Source organism: Scyliorhinus canicula, chromosome 3 (genome assembly GCF_902713615.1).
Source record: "Scyliorhinus canicula chromosome 3, sScyCan1.1, whole genome shotgun sequence".
Classification (NCBI taxonomy): domain Eukaryota; kingdom Metazoa; phylum Chordata; class Chondrichthyes; order Carcharhiniformes; family Scyliorhinidae; genus Scyliorhinus; species Scyliorhinus canicula.
Genome location: NC_052148.1, coordinates 178225500 through 178248144, shown reverse-complemented (window position 1 = coordinate 178248144; position 22645 = coordinate 178225500). Strand labels below are relative to the sequence as shown.

At 45.7% G+C, this 22645-nt stretch overlaps 1 protein-coding gene across 2 annotated transcripts in view; it reads left to right on the top strand.

Annotated features, from left to right (window-relative positions):
* mrpl1 (mitochondrial ribosomal protein L1) overlaps positions 1 to 20521 on the top strand; it is a 58995-nt gene extending 38474 nt beyond the window's left edge. For both annotated transcript variants that reach the window (XM_038791814.1, XM_038791815.1), the window contains 2 exons: positions 10255 to 10336; positions 20310 to 20521. In XM_038791814.1, coding sequence (XP_038647742.1) covers positions 10255 to 10336; positions 20310 to 20434 — 207 coding nt within the window. In that variant the 3' untranslated portion in view covers positions 20435 to 20521. The remainder of the gene's footprint in view (positions 1 to 10254; positions 10337 to 20309) is intronic.
* The last annotated feature ends 2124 nt before the right edge of the window (positions 20522 to 22645 follow it).

Genomic DNA, 22645 nt, shown 5'->3' with positions numbered 1-22645 from the left:
GCCACAGAAAAATACTTTTCACTGTACTTCGGTGCATGTGACAATAAATCAAATCAATCAATCCCCCCCCCCCCCCCCAAACGGGTTTGTTATTCAAAGGAGCAAATTGTCCGCATAGAGCACAGAGGACTTGCATAAGAGTGCATATCAATAAGAATGCTGTGACATTGCTAGCCTTTTCACCAATGTTCCACCGAAGGAAGCCAGAGGTATTTGCAAGATGAACAAAGGACAAACACAGATTCATGATTCAACCCAAATTTATTCATAAACCCAATAAAACAGTGTTTCTCCCAAATTAGCCTAAATGTCGTCTGACCAAGATTCTAAAACTACCCGTGCCGATGAACTTGATCGAGCTGCGCGTCCAAACCTCAAACGTCTCAAGGCCCTCATCTGCAAAGGCGGGCCTTGCTTGCCTCCTCCGTCCGTTATTTGGACTGCCGTCGACTCTTCTCCGTTGCCTCTTCATCGAGTCTTCGTTAGGGAGGGTCCCGTTTTTGTGCCCTTTTCTCTGGCCCTCAGCCAATGAAGTCGCTGGGCAGGTGTTGCAATACCCAATAGAGTTGCTGATTGCAACTCTGCAGGACACCAGAACCCCGCCTCCCCGCTTGTAACCTTATCCCATATAAGGTAATGGCAAGAAATCATATTTTTAATAAATTTAGAGTACCCAATTCTTTTTTCCACTTAAGGGGCAATTTAGCATGGCCAATTCACCTACCTCGCACATCGTTGTAAGGGTGAGACCCACGCAGACACGGGGAGAATGTGTAAACTCCATATGGACAGTGATCCGAGGCTGGGATCGAACCCGGATCCACAGCTTCGTAGGCAGAAGTGCTAACCACTGCACCGCCGTGCTTCTCGAAGTGCCCCATTCTTAATTTCAAGTATCCAATTCTGTACCGGGCCTAGGATTCAGGTTTTTGGCCATTTTAGCACAGTTCCATCACTTGTGTGTCTTCAGTGGAATGATAGCTAAACTCCTCCCCTTGCATATTTCTGATTTTTTTTTCAATCTAGAGCACCCAATTATTTTTTCTTCCAATTGAGGGGCCATCTAGCGTGGCCAATCCACCTAACCTGCAGCTTTAGGTTATGGGGTGAGAATCACGAAGACGTGGAGAATGTGCAAACTCCACATGGACGGTGATGCGGGACCAGGATCAAATCCGGGCCTGCAGCACTAGGCGGCAGTGCTAACCATTGCACCACCGTGCCGCCCAATATATTTCTGATATGTGGATGTTAAATTTTCTGTATTTAAATCCACAGCAGCAGGGGACTCTCGGTGGCGGCACGTAGGTAGAAGTCGAACATTGGGTGGCTCCTGCTTGAGGCTAGGTTTTTAGAAATTTAATGCTTGGATGAACTGATGCAGGAAGACAAGGAAGGAGAGGAATGTCGAAGAACCAGAAAAAAGCCGTCGGGAAGAAGGGGGTAAGCGGCGGTTCGCCGTCGAGAGAACGGGTCAGCCCGACTGCAGGAAAGATGGAGGAGGCTGGGTTGCTGGGTGGGGCTGCGCCCTTCACAGTGGAGAAGATGACTGGAGAGTTGGAAAAGCAGTTTGCCAAGCATATGAAGGTGATGCGGGAAGAAGTGATGGCAGCGATGAAGGAGCTGGTGGAGGAGGCGGCGGTGTTGAAGACATCGGCCGAGGTATGGGAGCAATGAGAGAAGTTGAAAGGGTTTGAGGAGGCTCTGTCAGCATAGTGACCAGTTCAGCTCGCTGGGTGAGGAGCTGAGGCAGGTGGTGGAGGCCAAAAAAGGACTGAGCCAAGGCGGAGGCCTGGAGAACAGGTCGAGGCGGCAGAACTGAAGAATTGTGGGCTTGCCTGAGCGGGTGGAGGGCCCAAGGCTGACTGAGTACTTTGTAAGGATGCTGGTGGAGTTGCTGGTGGAGGGGGAGGAACCCTCCTGGTATGAACTGCATTGGGCTCATTGGTCACTCAGGCCCAAGCCGAACACAAATGAGCCACCAGGTTTTCATAAGTACCATGTTAAGGAGAAGGTCCTGAATTGGGTGAGGAGATGTGAGGTGCAGTGGGAAAGAGTTGGTATGTCAGACTCCTATTTATCGACTACAGCTCAGCCTTCAACACCATCATTTCTACGAAACTCATCTCCAAACTACGTGGCCTTGGCCTCGGCTTCTCCCTCTGCAACTGGATCCTGAACTTTCTAACCCACAGACCACAATTAGTAAAGGTAGGCAACAACACCTCCACGATCATCCTCAACATCGGTGCCCCACAAGGCTTGTCCTCAGCCCCCTACTATACTCCTTATACACCTATGACTGTGTGGCCAAATTCCCCTCCAACTCGATTTTCAAATTTGCTGATGACACCACCGTAGTGGGTCGGATTTCAAACAATGATGAAACACAGTATAGGAATGAGATAGAGAATCTGGTGAACTGGTGCGACGACAATAATCTCTCCCTCAATGTCAACAAAACGAAGGAGATTATCATCGGCTTTAGGAAGCGTAGTGGAGAACATGCCCCTGTCTACATCAATGGGAACGAAGTAGAAAGAGTCGAGAGCTTCAAGTTTTTAGGTATACAAATCACCAACAGCGCGTCTTGGTCCCCCCCATGCCGACACTATAGTTAAGAAAGCCCACCAATAACACCATAAAGAAGGCACCCAGAAGCACTCGAAGCAACGTGCATAGGTGATCCTTCACAATATTTTGATTGTGAGGATCACAAGGAGGGAATGTAGCCATCTAAGATGGACACTGGGCTAACAAGATGGAGAGCTGCTAAGACTGCAGGGAAAAGCAGTTTAGCCAAGGCAAGCAGTCTGCAAAGACTGATTAGCATTTTGCAAGCAGCAAAACTAGTTTCTGGCCAGGTGCAAGATCTCAAACCAAAGGTGTTAATAGCAAAACGCTTTGCATATTAATGAGGCAATCCAGATCTGGGCACACACAATGGCAACATTTGGGTTTGAATAGATACTTTAAGTGGATGTCCAGACAGAGCGGCACCAGAAGTATCCACCATAGAGACCGCCCCCTCCATCGAGGAAAGACCCTCACATTGGGGGAATTCAAAAGATATCGATTAGGATCTGATCCAATCGATACCTGAAGGTGAAAGCCCGCCCCAAAAAAGGCACGGACATTGGGGCCCTATAAAGATAGACCCCCACACATGGTCCTGTCTGTTGTTTTCGTGCTCCGGCTTTGACTTCGACCCAGAACTTCGACTTGTATCCTGACTCCAGCCGTTGAGCACCAGCCGCCGAACCGTAAGTGACAATACGACGCTCGCTACGCGAACCAGCCCCACTAGACCCCCAGCGACCAGCACACTCTCTGAAGGTTACAGACCAAGATCGAAACGAAGGCCTCGCTCCCTGACCTTGCCTGTTTCTGTTTAGTTAAGTATTCTGATCGCTTAGTTTAGTTGTAGCTTAGTCCCTTAGCGTGTGCATGCGTATTTATTATATTTGTAATAATAAATACTAATCGTTTGGAACTTAAAAAAAAAAGAAAGCCCACCAACGACTCCACTTTCTTAGAAGACTGAGGAAATTTGGCATGTCAGCTACGCAACACACCAACTTCTACAGATGCACCATAGAAAGCATTCTTTCTGGTTGTATCACAGCTTGGCGTGGAGCCTGCTCCGCCCAAGACCGCAGGAAACTACAAAAGGTCGTGAATGTAGCCCAGTCCATCACGCAAAGCAGCCTCCAACCCATTGACTCTATCTATAATACCCGCTGTCTCGAAAGGCAGCCAGCATAATTAAGGACCCCACGCACCCCAGACATACTCTCTTCCACTTCCTTCCATCAGGAAAAATATACCAAAGTTTGAGGTCACGTACCAACCGACTCAAGAACATCTTCCCTGCTGCCATCAGACTTTTGAATGGACCTACCTCGTATTAAGTTGATCTTTTCTCTACACCTTGCTATAACTAACATTATATTCTGCAGCCTCTCCTTCCTACCTTATGTACAGTATGCATTGTTTGTACAGCACGCAACGAACAATAGTTTTCACTGTATACTAATACATGTGACAATAATAAATCAAATCAAATCAAAGTATACGTATACCAGAACTTACCAGTGGAGAAGACGGGCGGCCTTCGTTCGGCTGAAGGCAGCACTCTACAGCAATGGTGTGAGGTTCGGTGTGGTCTATCCAGTGAAGCTGAGGGTCGCCCATAACTCAATAGACTTTTACTTTAGGACGGTGGAGGCGGCAGAGGTGTTCATGAAGATTGAAAGTCTTGGGTTGAAGTGAGAAATGGGTTTGGAGAGAAGCAGGTAAAATGCTGTATATAGTTTCATATCTTGGGCGAGTCCCGGGAAGTGGCGGTGGCGGGAATCTCGCCACTCCGATAGGCGAGGCCTCTGCGGTGATTCTCCAGCCCGGATGGGCCGAAGTCCCGCCGCTGGGAGGCCTCTCCCGCCGCCGAGGTTTGAACCACCTCTGGTGGCGGCGGGATCGGCGGCGCGAGCGGGTCCTGGGGGAGGCGGGGGGCGATCGAACCCCGGGGGGTGCCCCCACGGTGGCCTGGCCCGCGATCGGGGCCCCCCGCTCCGACTCCGGGCCAGTGCCCTGGGTGCACTCTTTCTCCCTCCGCGGCCGCCACGGCCTCCACCATGGCGGAAGCGGAAGAGAAACCCACATCGCGCATGAGCTGGTGGTGACGTCAGCGGCAGCTGGTCGCTGACGTCACTGCCGGCGCATGCGCCGACCGGCGAAAGCCTTTCGGCCAGCCCCGCTGCCGGGGGCGCCGGTTTTTTGCACCAGTCTTCTGGTGCCAACCGCTCTGGCGCGGGGCTGGCCCACAAAGGTGGGGAGAATTCCCCACCTTTGGGGAGGCCCGACCCCTGAGTGGTTGGCGCCACTCCCCTACGCCAGGACCCTCCGTCATGCCGGGTAGGGGAGAATCCAGCCCCTTGTTTGCTGTTTAAGGGTGTTAATTTGTTTTGTATGAGGGATGGGAATGGTTGGGAGCTGGGGTTTCTTTTTTGGGTTGGTCGGTGGGGAAGGGTAGTGTACCCTGTGTAAGGATACAGCAGGTAGGAAGTTAGTGAACTTTGGGGTAATTGGTGGTTTTCTGGGGTGTGGTTCTTGCACTGGGTTTGTTTGTTTGACTTTTATTTTCAGAGACTGCGCATGAGGGAGGGGATTGGGAGCGGGGGGGGGGGGGGGGTCTGGGCAGGGTCCTCCATACTAGCAAGCGTAGGTTGACTAGTGAACGGGAGTGTGGTGGGGGAGGGGTGAGGTCGTTGGAGCCTGGTCAAGCAGGTATCGATGGGCCTGGGAGGTGTGAAAGCTAGGGGGTGGGGATCGATACTGGTTGAGGTGCTTTCAAGAGGAAGTGGTTAGGGAGGGTTTCTGGGAGGGGGGAGAGATTCGACGGCAGCAAAGTGTCAGGGCGGGTCGGCCCAGGGGCAGGACTAGGGGTTAAGACAGTGGCGGGTAGGGGGTCGGGGGGGCAGTGAGTGACCCCTGGTCAGCATAGTAACGTGGAACATATGGGGATTGGGGGACCGGTGAAGAGGTTGAGGGTATTTGCGCATTTAAAGAGCCTGAAGGCCGATGTGATGATGCTGCAGGAGACCCACCTGAGGGTGGATGATCAGGTGGGACTCAGGAGGGACTGGATGAGTCAAGTGCCCCATTCTGGTTTCGATAGTAGCGCCCAGGGAGGTAGCGGTGTTGGTGGGTAAGAGGGTGAAGTTTGCGATGGAGAAGGTGATGGCGGACCAGGGGGAGAAGGTACATGATTGTGACTGGGGTGTGAGAAGGGAGGTTGGTGGCACTGGCGAGTGTATATGGCCCCAAATGGGATGCCATAGGGTTTGTGAAGAGGATGCTGGGTGCCAGAGTGGACACTCATGAGTTAATAGTAGGGAGACCCTAGAATTTGGTGCAGGGCTGAAGATGAACAGGTCACAGCCGTGCTCACTGACCCAGTCAGGGGAGGGGGGGTGCGAAGGCGCTGACTGGGCTCATGCGAGAGATGGGAAAAGTGGAGGTTCCTGCACCCAAGGGTGCGGGAGTTTCGTTTTTCTCCCTGGTACATAAAGTGTATTAGAGAATAGAGTTTTTTTGTAGCAGCGAAGGCGTTACTGGCTGGAGTCTGCGATAGCAATCTGGACCATGCGCCGCATTGGGTGGATATGGTCTTGGAGAAGGGGGTGGCCCAGAGGCTGGGGTGGAGAATGGATGTGGGGTTGTTGGGGAACTGAAGTTTTTGTGATAAGATTGGGAAGGTGATTGAGGTATATGGGGGATTGAGGTATATGGGGAATTCAATTATGCAGGAGAAGTTTCGCAGGCAGTAATGCGGGAGGCTCTGAAGGCAGCAGTGAGGGGAGAGGTGATCTCGTTTAAGGCTACGGTGGACAAGGAGGAGAGGGAGGTGTGCCAAATGCTGATAGAGGAGATGTTGGAGGTGGACAGGAGGTATACTGGGGAGGCTGACCCAGTCCTCCTGGACAGGAGGAAGGAGCTTCAGGTAAAGTTTGACCATTTGCCTACGGGGAAGGACATGGTATTGTATTTGCTGACTTTTCTTGGTTATTGTGCCATCGACTCGAAATCAGTGGCATTTCGAAGCAAAGGGAAAGTGATAGGATGAGAGATTAAAGTTAAGAAAATTAATTCTGCTTTGGCTATTGAAGTTAGAATCTAAAGGCAGCAGAGTGAACGAGGTACTGCTTAAAAAGTCTTTGACATTTTTTGAGCATAAAGTTGATCCTGTACAGTGAAGTTTTGAGTTCTGCAGTTTTAAACTGCATATTTTAGTCGGCAGAAATGTCCTACTCTGCAGCAATGTCAGAAGAAGGGCGGCACGGAAGCACAGTGGTTAGAACAGTTGCTTCACAGCGCCAGGGTCCCAGGTTCGATTCCTGGCTTGGGTCACTGTCTGTGCGGAGTCTGCACGTTGTCCCAGTGTCTGCGTGGGTTCCCTCTGGGTACTCGGGTTTCCTCCCACAAGTCTGAAAGACCTGCTGTTAGCTCATTTGGACGTTCTGAATTCTCCCTCTGTGTCCCCGAACAGTGCCGGAATGTGGCGACTGGGGATTTTCAGACACTTCATTGCAGTGTTAATGTAAGCCTACTTGTGACAACAAAGATTTATAGTATAATAGGCGGTCCGCCAATTGAGACGGGCGAGGGGAGCAGTCTACGAATATGGGGAGAAGGCGATGTGTAAGTTGGCTGGCCAGCTCCTTAGGGAGGTGGCGGTGAGGGAGGTAGTCCAGGTAGGGGATAGAACAGGGAAGTTAGTGCTGGCTCCAGAGCAGATTAATAAAGTTTTGAGGAATTTTATGAGAGGTTGTATAGGTCAGAGTGGCCGGGGGAGGAGCAAGAGAAGAGAGAGATTCTGGATGGTTTGGAGTATGAGGTTGGGGGAGGAAGACAGGACGGGGCCGGAGGGGGAGCTGGAGGTAAAAGAGGCAATCTGGAGGATGCAGTCAGGGAAGGCGACAGGGCCGAATGGGTTCCCAGTGGAGTATCATAAGAGGTTTAAGGACAAGTTGGCACCACTGATGGTGGGAATATTTGAGGAGACGATAGGTAAAGGAGTTTTGCAACAGATGTTGAGACAGGTTTCGATTTTCGTACTGTTAAAAAGTGATGGGGACCCGGTGGAGTGTGGACCGTACAGACCCATATCCCTATTAAATGTGGAAGCCAAGATACTGGCAAAGGTGCTGGCGGCAAGGTTGGAGGGGTGCCTCCAGAAGATGCTAGGAGAGGACCAGACAGGGTTCGTGAAGGGAAGGCAGCTATTCTTGAATGTTAGGAGGTTGTTAAATGTGATCCTGACGCCGCGGATGGGAAGGAGACGGAGGTGGTGGTGGCACTGGATGCGGAGAAGGCGTTTGATTGAGTAAAGTGGGGGTATTTGGCAGTCCTGGAAAGATTTGGGATCAGGCCGAGATTTACGCCATGGGGACAGCTGTTGTATAGGGAGCCGATGGCGAGTGTTCACACGAACAACATGAGTTTATATATTCTGCGCTGCTCTGGGGTACTAGGCAAGAGTGTCCTATGTCTCTCTCTCTCTCTCTCTCTCTCTCCCCCTCTCCCCCCCCCCCCCCCCCCCCCCCGCTGTTTGCATCGGCAATAGTGCTGTTGGCCATCGCTCCACAGGTTTGGGTCGTTCTCGGGTATAAATTAAATTTCGAAAAGAGTGAGTATTTTATGGTGACTCCAGCCAGGAGTGGGGGCGGGACTGGGGGCTGTCATTTCGTAGGGCGGCAACCCACCAGATATTTTGAGATGCAGTTGGTGCATGATTGGGGAGGGGGGGCTCCGAAGATATAATTTTACTAGTCTGGTGTGGAGGGTGAAGGCCGACTAGGTAAGGCAGTTACTGCGATTTCTATTTCAGTGCCTGCCGGTCTTTCTACCCAAGTCCTTTTTCAATGATGTGGTCAGGGTGGTCACCTCATTTATTTGGGGTGGGGTGGGGGAAAGGCAGGGTTAGGAGGGTGGTACTGCAAAGAGGGTCACAGGCAGGAGGCCTGGGTCTCCCAAATTTTTTATATTATTACTGGGTGGCAAACCTGGAGCAGGTGCGTTTGTTTGGGGGGGGGGGGGGGGGGTCCCAGTGGGTTAAGTCCCAGTGAGTTAAGTCCCAGTGGGTTAAGATGGAGGAGGACTCGTGCAGGGGGTCAGAGTTGTGGGTGCTGGCAACAGCGCTGCTCCCGATGGCCCCGGGCAAGTATTCGGGGAGCCTGGTGGTGGCAACTTTGAAGATATGGAGGCAATATGGACAGCACTTTGAGTTAGGGGCTAGGTCAGGGGGGGATACCAATTAGGGGGAATCATTGGTTCGAGCTGGATGCAAGGTTTCATAGGTGGGAGGAGGGGGGATTTAGGCCAGTGAAAAATCTGTTCCTGAAGGGACAATTTGCGAGGTTGGAGGAGCTGGGAGAGAAGTATGGTTTGGCGCAGAAGGAAGCGTTCCGGTACCTACAAATCCGAGATTTTGCAAGGAAGGAGTTTCTGACCTTCCCGATAGTGCCAGCCCTCTAATTGTTGGGGGAGGTGCTATCGGTAAGGGAGCTGGAGAGGGGATGGTGTCGGCGATCTATGGGAAGATTTTGGAGGAGAATAAGACATTTATGGAGGGGATGAAAGCTAATGGGAGAAAGAGGGGGGGGGGGGGGGGGGTAATGGAAGAAGGTTTGTGGTGTGACGTGCTGTGAAGGGTGGCTGCCTGAACCTCATGTGCAAGGTTGGGGCTGATACAACTGGAGGTTGTATACAGGGCACACCTCACAAAAGCAAGGATGAGAAGGCTCTTTGAGGGGGTGGAGGATGTCTGCGAGCGGTGTGGGAGGGCCCCCGCAAACCATGTACATATGTTTTGGTCCTGCCCGAAGTTGGAGAGATATTGGAGGGAGTACACAACAACATCTCAGGGGTGCTGCATGTGGTTTTGGAGCCGGATCCCCTTGAGGCCATTTTCGGGGTGTCAGACTGGCCCAAGTTGCAGGCGAGTTCCAGGGTAGACGTTTTAGCCTTCGCCTCGCTGATTGCTTGGGTCCTGTTGGGATGGAGGTCAGCTTCTCCGCCCTGTGCCTCATCGTGGCGGGGGGACCTGCTGGAATTTTTGACCCTCACGGTCCCAAGATCTCAGCTTCGATCCCGGCTCTGAGTCACTGTCCGTGTGGAGTTTGCACATTCTCCCCGTGTTTGCGTGGATTTCGGCCCCACAACCCAGAGATGTGCAGGGTAGGTGGCTTGGCCGCACAAAATTGCCCTATAATTGGAAAAACAAATTTTAAAATATATATATTATTTCTTTGTCAAGGAAGGGATCCAAGCCTCCTGTGTAATTGGGATTATTGTAGACAAAAGGCCCAAGACGGAAAACCACAATGTTGCAGGGAATTTAAGGCTTGAGCAAGTTCCATACCATTGGATGAACATGACTGGGGGCAACTTGAACACTAGGATGGAGCAGATTATATATGAGGGAGAAGCATTGAAGAAAATGAATTCAATCAATTGCAGATAATTCTGGCTATGTGTATTGTTAGCACACTGGGCTAAATCGCTGGCTTTTAAAGCAGACCCAGGCAGGCCAGCAGCACGGTTCAATTCCCGTACCAGCCTCCCCGGACAGGTGCCGGAATGTGGCGACTAGGGGCTTTTCACAGTTACTTCATTGAAGGCTACTCGTGACAATAAGCGATTTTCATTCATTCTACTGTATCGCTTTTTGTCAACTATTCTTTTGTTTTCCAGGTGGATATGCCAAGGGAACACATTGTTGCTAATGTTGCGGCAATTATCAAGGATGTTTGTACACACAGACCAGTGAGTTTTGGTGAGTAATACTGGTGCTCTGTTTAGAATATGTGTTCTTTTTTTAATATACACATCTGTAATCTTTTGAAAAGTAAACCAAACATCATCCACATGATAAGATATATTGGGGGTGGGGGATGCAATCTGTACTATGACTTTTCAAATACTTTATTACTTTTCATTGTTAAGGATGTAGTGGAAATCTAGCTAGAAATGTGGATTCTGATTGAATGAGTTTAGTGAATCACGGTTCAATTAGACCATAAGACATCGAAGCAGAATTACGCCATTTGACCCATCGAGTCTGCTCCGCCATTCACCAATGGCTGATAAGTTTCTCATCCCCATCCTCCTGTCTTCTCCCCATAACCCCTGATGTTAAGTAATGGGTTAAGAGACATTGCAATTAGTTGTCTCATTTATGTTAAGTGTTCAATGATTGACACTGATATGTAAAGGGGCTTCAGGTGGACTCTGGAGCTTGTGATGATCTGTAGAGTTCTGTGCAGAGTGAGTTTGAACCATTAAAGGTGTGTTGGTGAAAAAGGAGCTGAACTCTTGCCTCTTCATACCACAGCATCTAATACATCTAACAATGGTAGCAGAGGATGGCTGCTGTGTAAATATGAAGGCTTGAAAGATACAATTTTTCCAGATCAAACCAAGGAGTGAAAAAAAAGGGGAAACATGGCTAAACCCAGGACAAAGATGGCTGGTTATGATTATCCTCCCCTATTTTCTGAAAGGGAATCATACGACCAACGGAGAAGTGCAGTAGTTATGTGGACTAAGGTGACTGCTTTAGGAAAGAGAAAACTAGGTATGGCATTGGCTCTTTCTTTACCATATGGCAGTAAAATCCGAAACAAAGTGTTTTCTGAGCTGGAGTTGGAAGAGTTGTACTCAGAAGAAGGTCTGGCGACTTTATACTTTATATGGACAAGATTTATAAGAAAGATGACTTGTTAAGTGCGTATGAAGCATGGTCGGATTTTGATAAGTTCCGGAAAATGGAGGATTTATCTATGGAAGACTATATAATGGAATTTGGCAGACTATATAAAAGGCTGCAGAAACACAGGCTGGAATTTCCACAGTCTGTGTTGGCCTTTAAATTACTTGACTGTGCTAGAGTGAGCAACATGGATAGGCTCCTGGTTTTGACAGGAATTCAGTTTACGGATAACGATACCTTATTCGAACAGACGACAGCAGCTTTAAAAAGAAATTTGGGGAAACATTCGATTCCAATGGCTCTGATGACCCAAATAGGTCAGCCTGCTATAAGGCAGAATATGGAAGATGCACCACTAACAGGATGGCGAAATCGTATGGCTACAAACAGGCCTCAAGACTATAAAAGAAGACCAAGACAAGGAAATTATGAAGACAGAAACCCAGTTAGAACCTACAATAGGAGGATAAACCCCAGAAATGCACAGGGCATGATAAATCGATGTTTTCCATGTGACTCTCAATACCATTATGCTTTCAACTGTCCAACTCGTTATGATGGAGTATTTGAAGCGACACATGACACGGAAGAGTCAGAAGAAGAAAAATATAGTGACCAGAAAGAAGGCATTGTCCTATTAACAAGCTGTTTTATGCCGGTAATGAGGGTGTTGGTTGCAGAATATTTTAACTGTGCTGTGTTGGACAGTGGCTGCACATCTACTGTGTGTGGGATTGACTGGTTAAAATGTTATCTGGACTCATTGGATGCTGAAAATCGTAACAAGGTTAAGGAATTTAAAAGTTCCACAAGTTTCAGGTTTGGGGATGATAGTACTCTGAAGTCGCTGAAAAGAGTGGTGATCCCTTGCAATATTGCTGGAGTGAATCATTTTATTAGCACGGATGTTGTATCAAGTGAGATACCTTTGCTTCTGAGCAGACCGTCGATGAAGAAAGCACACATGAAGCTGGATATGGAACAGGATAAGGCAACAGTTTTTGGAAAGACGGTGGACATAAAATTTACACAGTCGGGACATTATTGTATTCCATTATTGACAAATAATGTTTCAAGTAGAGTGGTTAAGGATGTATTAATGACAGTTGATAATGCGACTTTAGCTGGTAAAAAGCTTATTGTAGTAAAACTGCATAGGCAATTTGCACATCCGTCTCCTCGGAGGCTGAAAAATTTATTATAGGATGCAGGTGTAAGGGATGATTACTATTCTAAGCTGATAGAACAGGTTAGTGATCGATGTGAAGTTTGCAGGAAGTACAGAAGGACACCAGCACGACCGATAGCAACCCTACCTTTGGCCAGGGATTTTAATGACATTGTGGCCATGGGCCTTAAGATCTGGGATAAAGAAAATAATATATTTATTTTGCATTTTGTAGATTTAGCTACTAGATTTAGTCAATCAACGATTGTACGAAGTAAAGAAAAGAGTAATTTTGGACAAAATTGTGGAAAAATGGATCGGGACAGGAATGGGTCCACCAGCAAAATTCTTTACGGACAATGAGGGAGAATTTGCTAATGATGAGTTTAGGGATATTTGTGAAAACATGAATATCAGAGTTATGAACACGGCTGCCGAAAGCCCGTTTAGTAATGGTGTCTGCGAAAGAAATCATGCTGTTATCGATGACATGCTTCGGAAAATTTTGAGAGATCGACCAAACTGCACGCTAAATTCAGCTTTAGCATGGGCGATCCATGCAAAGAATTCATTGCAGGTGGTTGGGGGCTATAGTCCTTATCAATTAGTGTTTGGTAGAAATCCTAAAATTCCCTCCATTTTGGATGACCAGCCTCCAGCTTGGGAAGGGACTACAATTAGCTCAGGTTTTGCTGAACATTTAAACGCGTTACATAGCAGTAGAAAAGATTTTTTGGAAGCAGAAGTCTCTAAAAGAATTCGCAGAGCTTTAAGACATAATGTACGCCCATCAGATGCCGTTTTTCAACAAGGAGAAATGGTATACTATAAGAGAGACAATTCTAATGAATGGAAAGGCCTTGGGAAGATCATAGGCATAGATGGCAAAACATTTATTTTGCAACATGGTAATCAAACTGTTAGGGTACATTCATCAAGCATAATGGGTACCGATTACAAATTTTCAAATTTAGACAGAGCAGACAGACAAGACGAGGAACCAGAGTCATCTGGTACACATGTGTTACAGAACTATGAGGACCAGTTAACTGATGTAGACAGGGTTTCTGTAGAGGAACACGACACTTCTGATAAATTAGATCAGGCCATTTTTCCAAAAGGGCAAGTGCCAAAGGTTGGTACAAAAGTGACATACTTGCCTGAAGGGTCTAGTCAATGGAAGGATGTAACTGTTATTAGTAGAACAGGGAAGGCCACTGGAAAGTATAAACATTGGTTGAATGTACAGCATTCAGGGGAGGAAGTTAAGACAATGGATTGGGAAAACGAAGTTCAAAAATGGAGGGCACAGAAACGCAGTGCCAGTTCAGATAGTACATCGGATAGTGAACAGGTTCGCAGGAAAAGGTCGAGAACTATTGAAAGGACATCCTGCTACAGAAGAGAAAGATCAAGCAGTAGCAGTACAGAATGAGATACCAGGCAGGAAAGGGGACGTAGTTTATCAAGATCTCGGAACAGGAGTAAAATTACGAATACTAATAGAAGTAGAAGCCCACATGCATGTGAGATTTTGGTGGCTTCAAATAAATTAGATGAAAAAGTTATCAAAGATGATAAACAGCAAGAATTGCATAGTTGGAGTGAATTTGGGGTATACACGGAAGTACCGGATAGGGGACAAAAAGCTCTATCCCACAGATGGATTTGTACAGAAAAGGTTCTTCCAGATGGAACTTATAAGGCAAAGGCCAGGCTTGTGGCAAGGGGATTTGAAGAAAACTTAGACGATCAGGACTTAAGGGTAGATTCACCTACAGAAGGAAAGATTATTTTAAAGATCTTCTTGGCTCTATTAGCCACAAAGGCATGGGAATGCAAATCTATAGATATAAAAGGTGCCTTTTTGCAGGGGCATCAGCTCCAGAGAGACATTTTTCTCCGTCCTCCTAAAGAAGCAGCTAACACAGAAGGGGTACTGTGGAAGTTGAACAAATGTGTATATGGATTAAATGATGCATCTAGAGTGTGGTACTTTTCGGTAAGGTCAGTCTTGTTAAAGTTAGGCTGTTGCCAGTTGAAAGCAGACCCTGCATTGTTTTACTGGCACTATAAAGGAAATCTTGCTGGCATCTTCATGATGCATGTCGATGATTTTTTGTGGGGTGGGACTAGTGATTTTGAAGCTATTGTAATCTCTGGTTTGAGGAAAGAATTCAGGGTTGGAAGTCAGGCTTCCAGTGCATTTAAATATATTGGTTTGGAAATCGGACAGACTCAGTTAGGGGCAACTTTACGTCAGCAATCTTACCTGGAAAGCATCAGTCCACTAGCAATTAGTCGTGGCCGGGTTTCACAAAAAGACGCAATGGTTTCGAAGATAGAAAAAGAGCAACTGCGAAGTTTAATTGGGCAACTGAACTGGTTAGGAAAACAGACTAGACCGGACGTGAGTTTTGATGTTTTAGAGTTGAGTACAAAGGTGAATGATCCCAAAGTGGAAGAGCAAATAAAATGTTGGCCAAACTAAAAATGCAGGAGTGTGTTTTGAAGTTCCCTGTTTTTGGTGATCCTAGGCATTTGAAACTCATAGTTTATAGTGATGCGTCCTATGCAAATTTATGTGATGGAGTTTCAAGCGCAGGAGGTTTTATAATTCTTCTTTTGGGGAACAATGGTAAATGTTGCCCTCTTGTGTGGGAAACAAAGAAAATAAGGAGAGTGGTCAAAAGCACTTTGGCTGCTGAGAGGTTAAGCCTTGTAGAGGCAGTGGATATGGCCTTTTATATATCTCAGATATTGACAGAAATCTTGGGATTAAGGGATTTGGGTAATATACCTGTTGAATGGTACATTGACAATAGATCCCTGTGGGAAAATGTGCACTCTACAAAAATTGTCAATAAAAAAAGGTTACGGATAGACATCGCAAGTTTAAAGCAGATGTTGGACAGAGGGGAAGTAACAAAAATTAAATGGGTTGACAGTAGCTATCAACTGTCAGACTGTTTCACGAAAAGAGGGGCTAGTTCACAAAAACTTTTAGATATCGTGAATGAAGGGTGACTGTTTCTGTGAATGTTTTTTTTTCTACTTAAAAAAAAAGGGGGGATCAGGTGTGTGTTTTAGTTTCTTGAAATGTTAGTTTCTTGAAATTTTATTTTTTACCTAATTGTTTTTTTTTCTCCAAGGAAGGGGAGACTGTGAAATAATGGGTTAAGAGACATTGCAATTAGTTGTCGCATTTATGTTAAGTATTCAATGATTGTCTCATTTATGTTAAGTGTTCAATGATTGACACTGATATGTAAAGGTTCTTAAGGTGGACTCTGAAGCTTGTGATGATCTGTAGAGTTCTGTGCAGAGTGAGTTTGAACCATTAAAGGTGTGTTGGTGAAAAAGGAGCTGAACTCTTGCCCCTTCATACCACAGCATCGAGTACATATTAACACCTGATCCCCTTATTAATCAAGAACCTATCACTTAGTGATTTGACCTCCAACCTTCAGCGGCAAAGACTTCCACAGATACACCACCCTCTGGCTGAAGAAATTCCTCCTCATCTCAGTTTTTTTTTAGTTTATAAATTTAAAGTATCCGATTCATTTTTTTCCAATTAAGGGGCAATCTAACATGGCCAATCCACCTATCCTGCACATCTTTGGGTTGTGGGGGTGAGACCCATGCAGATATGGGGAGAATGTGCAAACTCCACATGGACAGTGACCGGGGGCCGGGTTCGAACCTGGGTCCTCGGCGCCGTGAGGCAGCAGTGCTAATCACTGTGCCACTGTGCCTCCCCCATCCCCATCGCAGTTTTAAAGGATTGTCCCTTTAGTCTGAGGCTGTGCCCTCAGGTTCTAGTTTTTCCTGCTAGTGGAAACATTCTCTCCACGTCCACTCTATCTCGGCCTCTCAGTGTGATGTAATTTTCAATAAGATTCCACCTCATCCTTCTGAACTCCATCATATACAGACCCAGAGTCCTTGACCATCCTCACATGAAAGCTCTTCATTCCAGGGATCATTCTTGCGAACCTCCTCTGGACCCTTTCCATGGCTGCCACATCCTTATGGGGCACAAAACTGCTCACAATACTTCAAATGGGGTCTGACCAGAGCCTTATACAGCCTCAGAAGTACATTCCTGCTCTTTTATTCTAGCCCTCTTGACATGAATGCTCACATTGCATTTGCCTTCCTAACTTCTGATTTCATAGAACATACAGTGCAGAAGGAGGCCATTCGGCCCATCGAGTCTGCACCGACTCACTTAAGCCCTCACTTCCACCCTATCCCTGTAACCCAATAACTCCTCCTAACCTTTTTGGTCACTATGGGCAATTTATCATAGCAAATCCACTTAACCTGCACATCTTTGGACTGTGGGAGGAAACCGGAGAACCCGGAGGAAACCCACGCAGACACGGGGAGAACGTGCAAACTCCGCACAGACAGTGACCCAGCGGGGAATCGAACCTGGGACCCTGGCGCTGTGAAGCCACAGTGCTAGCCACTTGTGCTGCCCAGTGTTTTCTGATTTAAAAAATAGTCTTTTTTTTTCTTTATGCGCACAGTATACGGAACAAGGTAAATGAGTTTGTTGCGCACATTGAAATTGGCCGGTACGATGTTGTGGGCATCACAGAGACGTGGCTGCAAGGGGATCAGGGCTGGGATCTAAATATCCAAGGATATATGTCCTATCGAAAGGACAGGCAGATGGGCAAAGGGGCCGGGGTTGCATTGTTAGTAAGGAATGAAGTTGAATCAATAGCAAGGAGCGATATAGGATCAGAAGGCATAGAATCTCTGTGGGTAGAGTTGAGCAATTGCAAAGGTAAAAAGACCCTGATGGGAGTTATGCACATGCCCCCTAGGAGTAGTCAGGATGTGGGGCAGAAAATAAATCAGGAGGTAGAAAAGGCATGTAAAAAAGGCAATATTACAATAATCATGGGGGATTTCAATATGCAGGTAGACTGGAAAAAACAGGTTGGTAGTGGATTAAAAAAATGGAATTTGTGGAATGTCCAAGAGGTAGTTTTTTGGACCAGCTTGTGACAGAGCCCACTAGGGAACAGGCAATTCTGGATTTGGTGATGTGTAATGAAGCAGACTTGATTAGGGAACTTAAGGTGAAGGAACCCTTAGAGAGCAGTGACCACAATATGATAGAATTTACCCTGCAGTTTGAGAGGGAGAAGCTGCAATCAGATGTAACGGTATTACAATTAAATAAGGGTAACTACAAAGACATGAGGGAGGAGCTGGCCAGAGTTGATTGGAGAAGGAGCCTAGCAGGAAAGACAGTGGAACAGCAATGGCAGGAGTTTTGGGGGTTATCCTTGGAAATTCATCCCACGGAGGAGGAAACATGCTAAGGGGAGGACAAGGCATCCATGGCTGCCGAGGGATGTGAAGGACAGCATAAAGACTAAAGAAAAAGCAAACAAAGTGGTGAGGATTAGTGGGAAACCAGAGGATTGGGAAGCCTTTAAATGGAAGCAGAGGACGACTAAAAATGTAATGGGGGAGAAGATGAAGTATGAGTGCAAACTAGCTAGTAATATAAAGGAAGATCGGAAGAGATTTTTTCAATATATAAAAGGTAAGAGAGAGGCAAAACTAGACATTGGACCACTAGAAAATGTGGCTGGAGAAGCAATAATAGGAAACAAAGAAATGGCAGATGAACTGAATAGTTACTTTGCATCAGTCTTCATGGTGAAAGACACCAGTGGGATGCCCGAGCTCCAGGAGAACCAGGGGACAGAGGTGAGTGCAGTGACCATTACTAAGAAGGTTCTGCGGAAACTGAAAGGTCTGAAGGTGGATAAGTCACCTGGACCGGATGGACTACACCCCAGGGACCCAAAAGAGATAGCTGAGGAAATTGTGGAGGCATTAGTTATGATCGTTCAGGAAACACTGGAGGCAGGAAGGGTCCCAGAGGACTGGAAGGTGGCTAATGTAACACCACTGTATAAGAAGGGAGGGAGGCAGAAGATGGCAAATTATAGGCCGGTTAGTCTGACTTCAGTCATTGGTAAGATTTTAGAGTCTGTTCTTAAAGATGAGATCGCGAAGCACTTGGAAGTGCATGGTAAAATAGGACTGAGTCAGCACGGCTTTGTCGAGAGGAGGTCGTGTCTGACAAATCTGTTAGAGTTCTTTGAGGAGATAACAAGCAAGTTAGACAAAGGAGAACCAGTGGACGTGATTTATTTAGATTTCCAGAAGGCCTTTGATAAGGTGCCGCATAGGAAACTGTTAAATAAGTTAAGAGCTCATGGTATTAAGGGTAAGATCCTGGCATGGATAGAGGATTGGCTGACTGGCAGAAGGCAAAGAGTGGGGTGAATGGGTCTTTTTCAGGATGGCAGCCACCTTATCAATTTGTGTGTTATGCCTCACACCAAATATGTTGCAGACATTTTTCCTGAGTGAGACTACAAGGATAACAGATGTGAAAAGAAAAATACACCTTTGTTTCAGTATTCTTGTTGCTTATTTACTGTTAACAACACTGTTCCACCAATATTTACACACAGATGAGGCAAGAACAAGAAATAAACAATAGAAGGGATCCATTGAGAATGTAAAAAGACAAGTTTATATTGCACTTCTCATGACTACCAAACATCTCAAAGCGCCTGACAGCCAATGCAGTGCTTTTTTGGAGTCTAGTGCCTGTTACAATGTAGGAAATGTGGCACCCAGTTTGTACACAGCAAGCTCCCCCCAACAGCAATATGACAATGACTGGATAGTCAGTGTTTTTGTAATGTTGATTGGGGAATATATTGGTCATGCCACCAGAGGATAACTCCCCTGCTCGTCCTCCAGTTCTGTGGATCTTTTACTTCCATATGAGGGCAGATGGGGGACCTGGTTTAACATCTCATCCAAAGGTCAGTACCTCTGACAAAGCAGCACTCCCTCAGAACTGCACTGGAATGTCAGCCTTGATATTTGTGCACCAGCTCATGAGTGGGATGGGGAAATACATTTGGATAATTTTCATATTTGCACTTAATATACATCACAGCAAATTAGAGAGTTTTTTTTTTGAGCATTTAACACCTACCGCACATGGGAGTACTCAATACAGACTTTAGATTCCATTCCCCAGGTGTAAGATCATCTTGATAAGGGCATGAATTCAAAATGTTTCTGTTGTATGTGTGTAAAGTTTTAAAAAAGAATTGTCATCATGGCTCCCTCAGATTGCTCCTTGTGCTGTGTTGAATTAGCAGGAATGACAGTAGGAATGACTGAACTGAAATTCATGCTAGAATAGGGAGAAGAAAATTGATGCTTTTTTGCTCCAGATTACTGTCCAGCAACCCTGCTGAGGTCAAGGGTTCATTTGCACGCCATCAATGGTAATGTTTGGAGTAGGGAGGTGGGCGTAGCTATGAAAAGTTTAGAAAGGCAATTTCCATTTTAATGATGGGCAGAGGAATTTATTCTGGAGAAAGTGGGCAAATGCACACAGATGTAAGATGTTGATTATAATATGTCAGAGAAGAGTAAGATTACAGGTCAAAAGAAAGAGAAGTCACAATTCAAGATAAATCACGCTTAAAAGGAACAGATTTCCAGAATTCCACTGTGCTTTCTTTTGATGACCAATGATCAAACAACTCAATTGACCAACAAGATATACTGCAAAGAATAATATGAGCTAACGTCCCATGAATCTGACTGCTTGAAAGATTATTCTTCCTACTAAACCCTGTGAATTGCGCAATTTAGAAAATATAATTTTAAGTCTGCAATTTCCTCTTTTCGTACATCCTGAGTTTTGTTCTGTATTTCAGGCAATTGTTAGTTTTTGTCTTGAATTCTATGTGTTGTGTAACACTAAGTTAGCAGATGATTTCTACTTTTATTATTTTTCAGGGCCATTTGTTGAACGAGCCATTATTTGCAGTGCTACCAGTGAGTCTTTGCTGTTCAATGTAGAACCTTTTCTTCCTCAAATAACAGAAGACAATGAAGAAAAGAATCAAATGGTCAATAATTAACCATTGTATTATGTGGAGATGTACTGCTGTTTTGTGTCCATATGGCGTATTGTAATGCAATAAAAACCATGATTCATGTGAAAGGAATGAAGTTGAGTTCATCAGCACTGCTTAAACAGGAGTTGGGTACGTTGAAATCAAATCAAATAAACAGCCATTATGCATCCTGTTAATGTTCATTTGAAAGGAATATTTGCTGCTGCACAAATACAATCCTGCTCATATTTGTTCAGTGAGCATGGCTGGACAATATTTTTATCAACATAGCGTGCGACTATAAGCTTCTGAAGCATTAACTTTCCTATAATGTCTGCTAAAATCTGGATGTCTTCAATGGCTCATATTACCATACCTTGTATATTCTCTTTTAAAATGCTATCATAATTTTAAAATTGTCACTTTGTCATTGCAAAGGAATTTCTCTTGACTCCACATGGAGTATAACTTTAGTATATCAACAAGGTAGGTTTAAAAGTACTTGGTGTTTCGTCGTGAATGCTGGTAGTTTTCAGAGTGTTGGATATTTTATTCACATTCTCAGATGTTATCATATTTGCACAAAAAACTCTTCTAAAGCACACTAACACTAATATTGTGAACAATGTTCAGAAAGGCCTACAGAGAGAAAGAAATGGAGAAAACTAGACAATGTGTACTTCATTGAAACAAATGGTAGAAAAAAATATTCACCTTACAATCATTCATTCCTCGTGAAAACACTTCAGTTGGACATTATCCTGCCAAAAGATCAAGCAAAAAAAATAAACTTAACACCTTAACGAAAATAAACTCAACTATAAACTGGGAGAGGAAAAAACAAAATTTGAAATGTTGGATTTGCACAGCAGGTCTTCCAATATCTTTAAATTGAAAGGATACATTAACATTTTGATTGCAGAGTCTTCTTAAGAACTCTTAAATCATTATCTAAGATTGGAGTGGGCCATCTTGGACCATAAAATAAGTGTAATAAATGTTCTGGTAGGTTCAATGTTGGGTTCGACAAAACTTTAACGTCTTCAGTTTCTGTGCATGAATGCACTGGGTCAGTTCCCATGATCTGTCACAATTCTATTCATCATTTCAGCCTCCATATTACTAATTATATTTTAGTTTCATGTGTTTCTTTTAACCATTTTCTGTTCCAGACAATTATATATATTAACACATGTTAAGAGCGGCAAGTGGCACAGTGGTTAGCACTGCCGCCTGCGGCACTGAGAACCCGGGTTCGAACCCCAGCCCTGGGTCACTGTCATTGTGGAGTTTGTACATTCTCACCGTGTCTGCTGGTTTCACCCCCACAACCCAAAGATGTGCAGGTTAGGTGGATTGGCCACGCTAAATTGCCACTTGATTGGGAAAAAAAATAATTGGGTACTCTAAATTTATTTAAAAGAAAATAAATATTGTTGCTGGTGGTTTGACACGTGTACGATTAGACAATGTCTTTTTAAGCATGAAAGATAGCATCACAAGCAAACCAGATCCTGTCCTTGGGAAATATCCAGGCATGTGCAATATCCAACTGGGGATTCTGGATAGTGGCCAGGAACTGAAACCCTGGCTGATTTCCAAAGCTCCCTTTCCATCTTGTCCCAAACCTTTCTTGATGCTTTATTGATCCCGAATCACACTATAGGCTGTGTTCCATTTCCGGCTGCTTTGAGGGTGTTACATTGCACACAGAGTCATGTTTCCTATCAGGGATGTCCGGTGGCGCGATGTAAAGGGAAGAAACGCACGAGTGGCTCCCGCAGGACAACTACTCTTTTTGCCCTTTTTCCTGGCGCCACTACTTGGAAATTTGGGAAATTTAACAGGGTAGAGTTCTTGTTTTCCTGAGATACCCCGCGGAAGCAAAGCCAAGTATGTTTTGAGTCAAAACCCGTCGATGCAGTCTGAAGCCTCAGGAATTTTCTGGAGGTAAGATGGAGGAGGCAGCTTATTCCTCTCCCACTTCACCAACTCCAAGGCTCTCACCAGCATTTTGGCAAAAGCTTGGCAAACACCGACAAAACATGTCAGTGCATCTTAAAAGATCAATTGAAGAGACCTTGGCCCCCATTCATGTGGTTCCTGAAAAAATTAGACTATCAAAGCCCATAGAGTCACGATTAAGAGCATGGGGGCAGCTTTATCAGATCACAGTGGTCAGATTACCTCCCTGGAGTTCGATCTGGCTTGATGGTTGAAGAACCAAGCTGACTG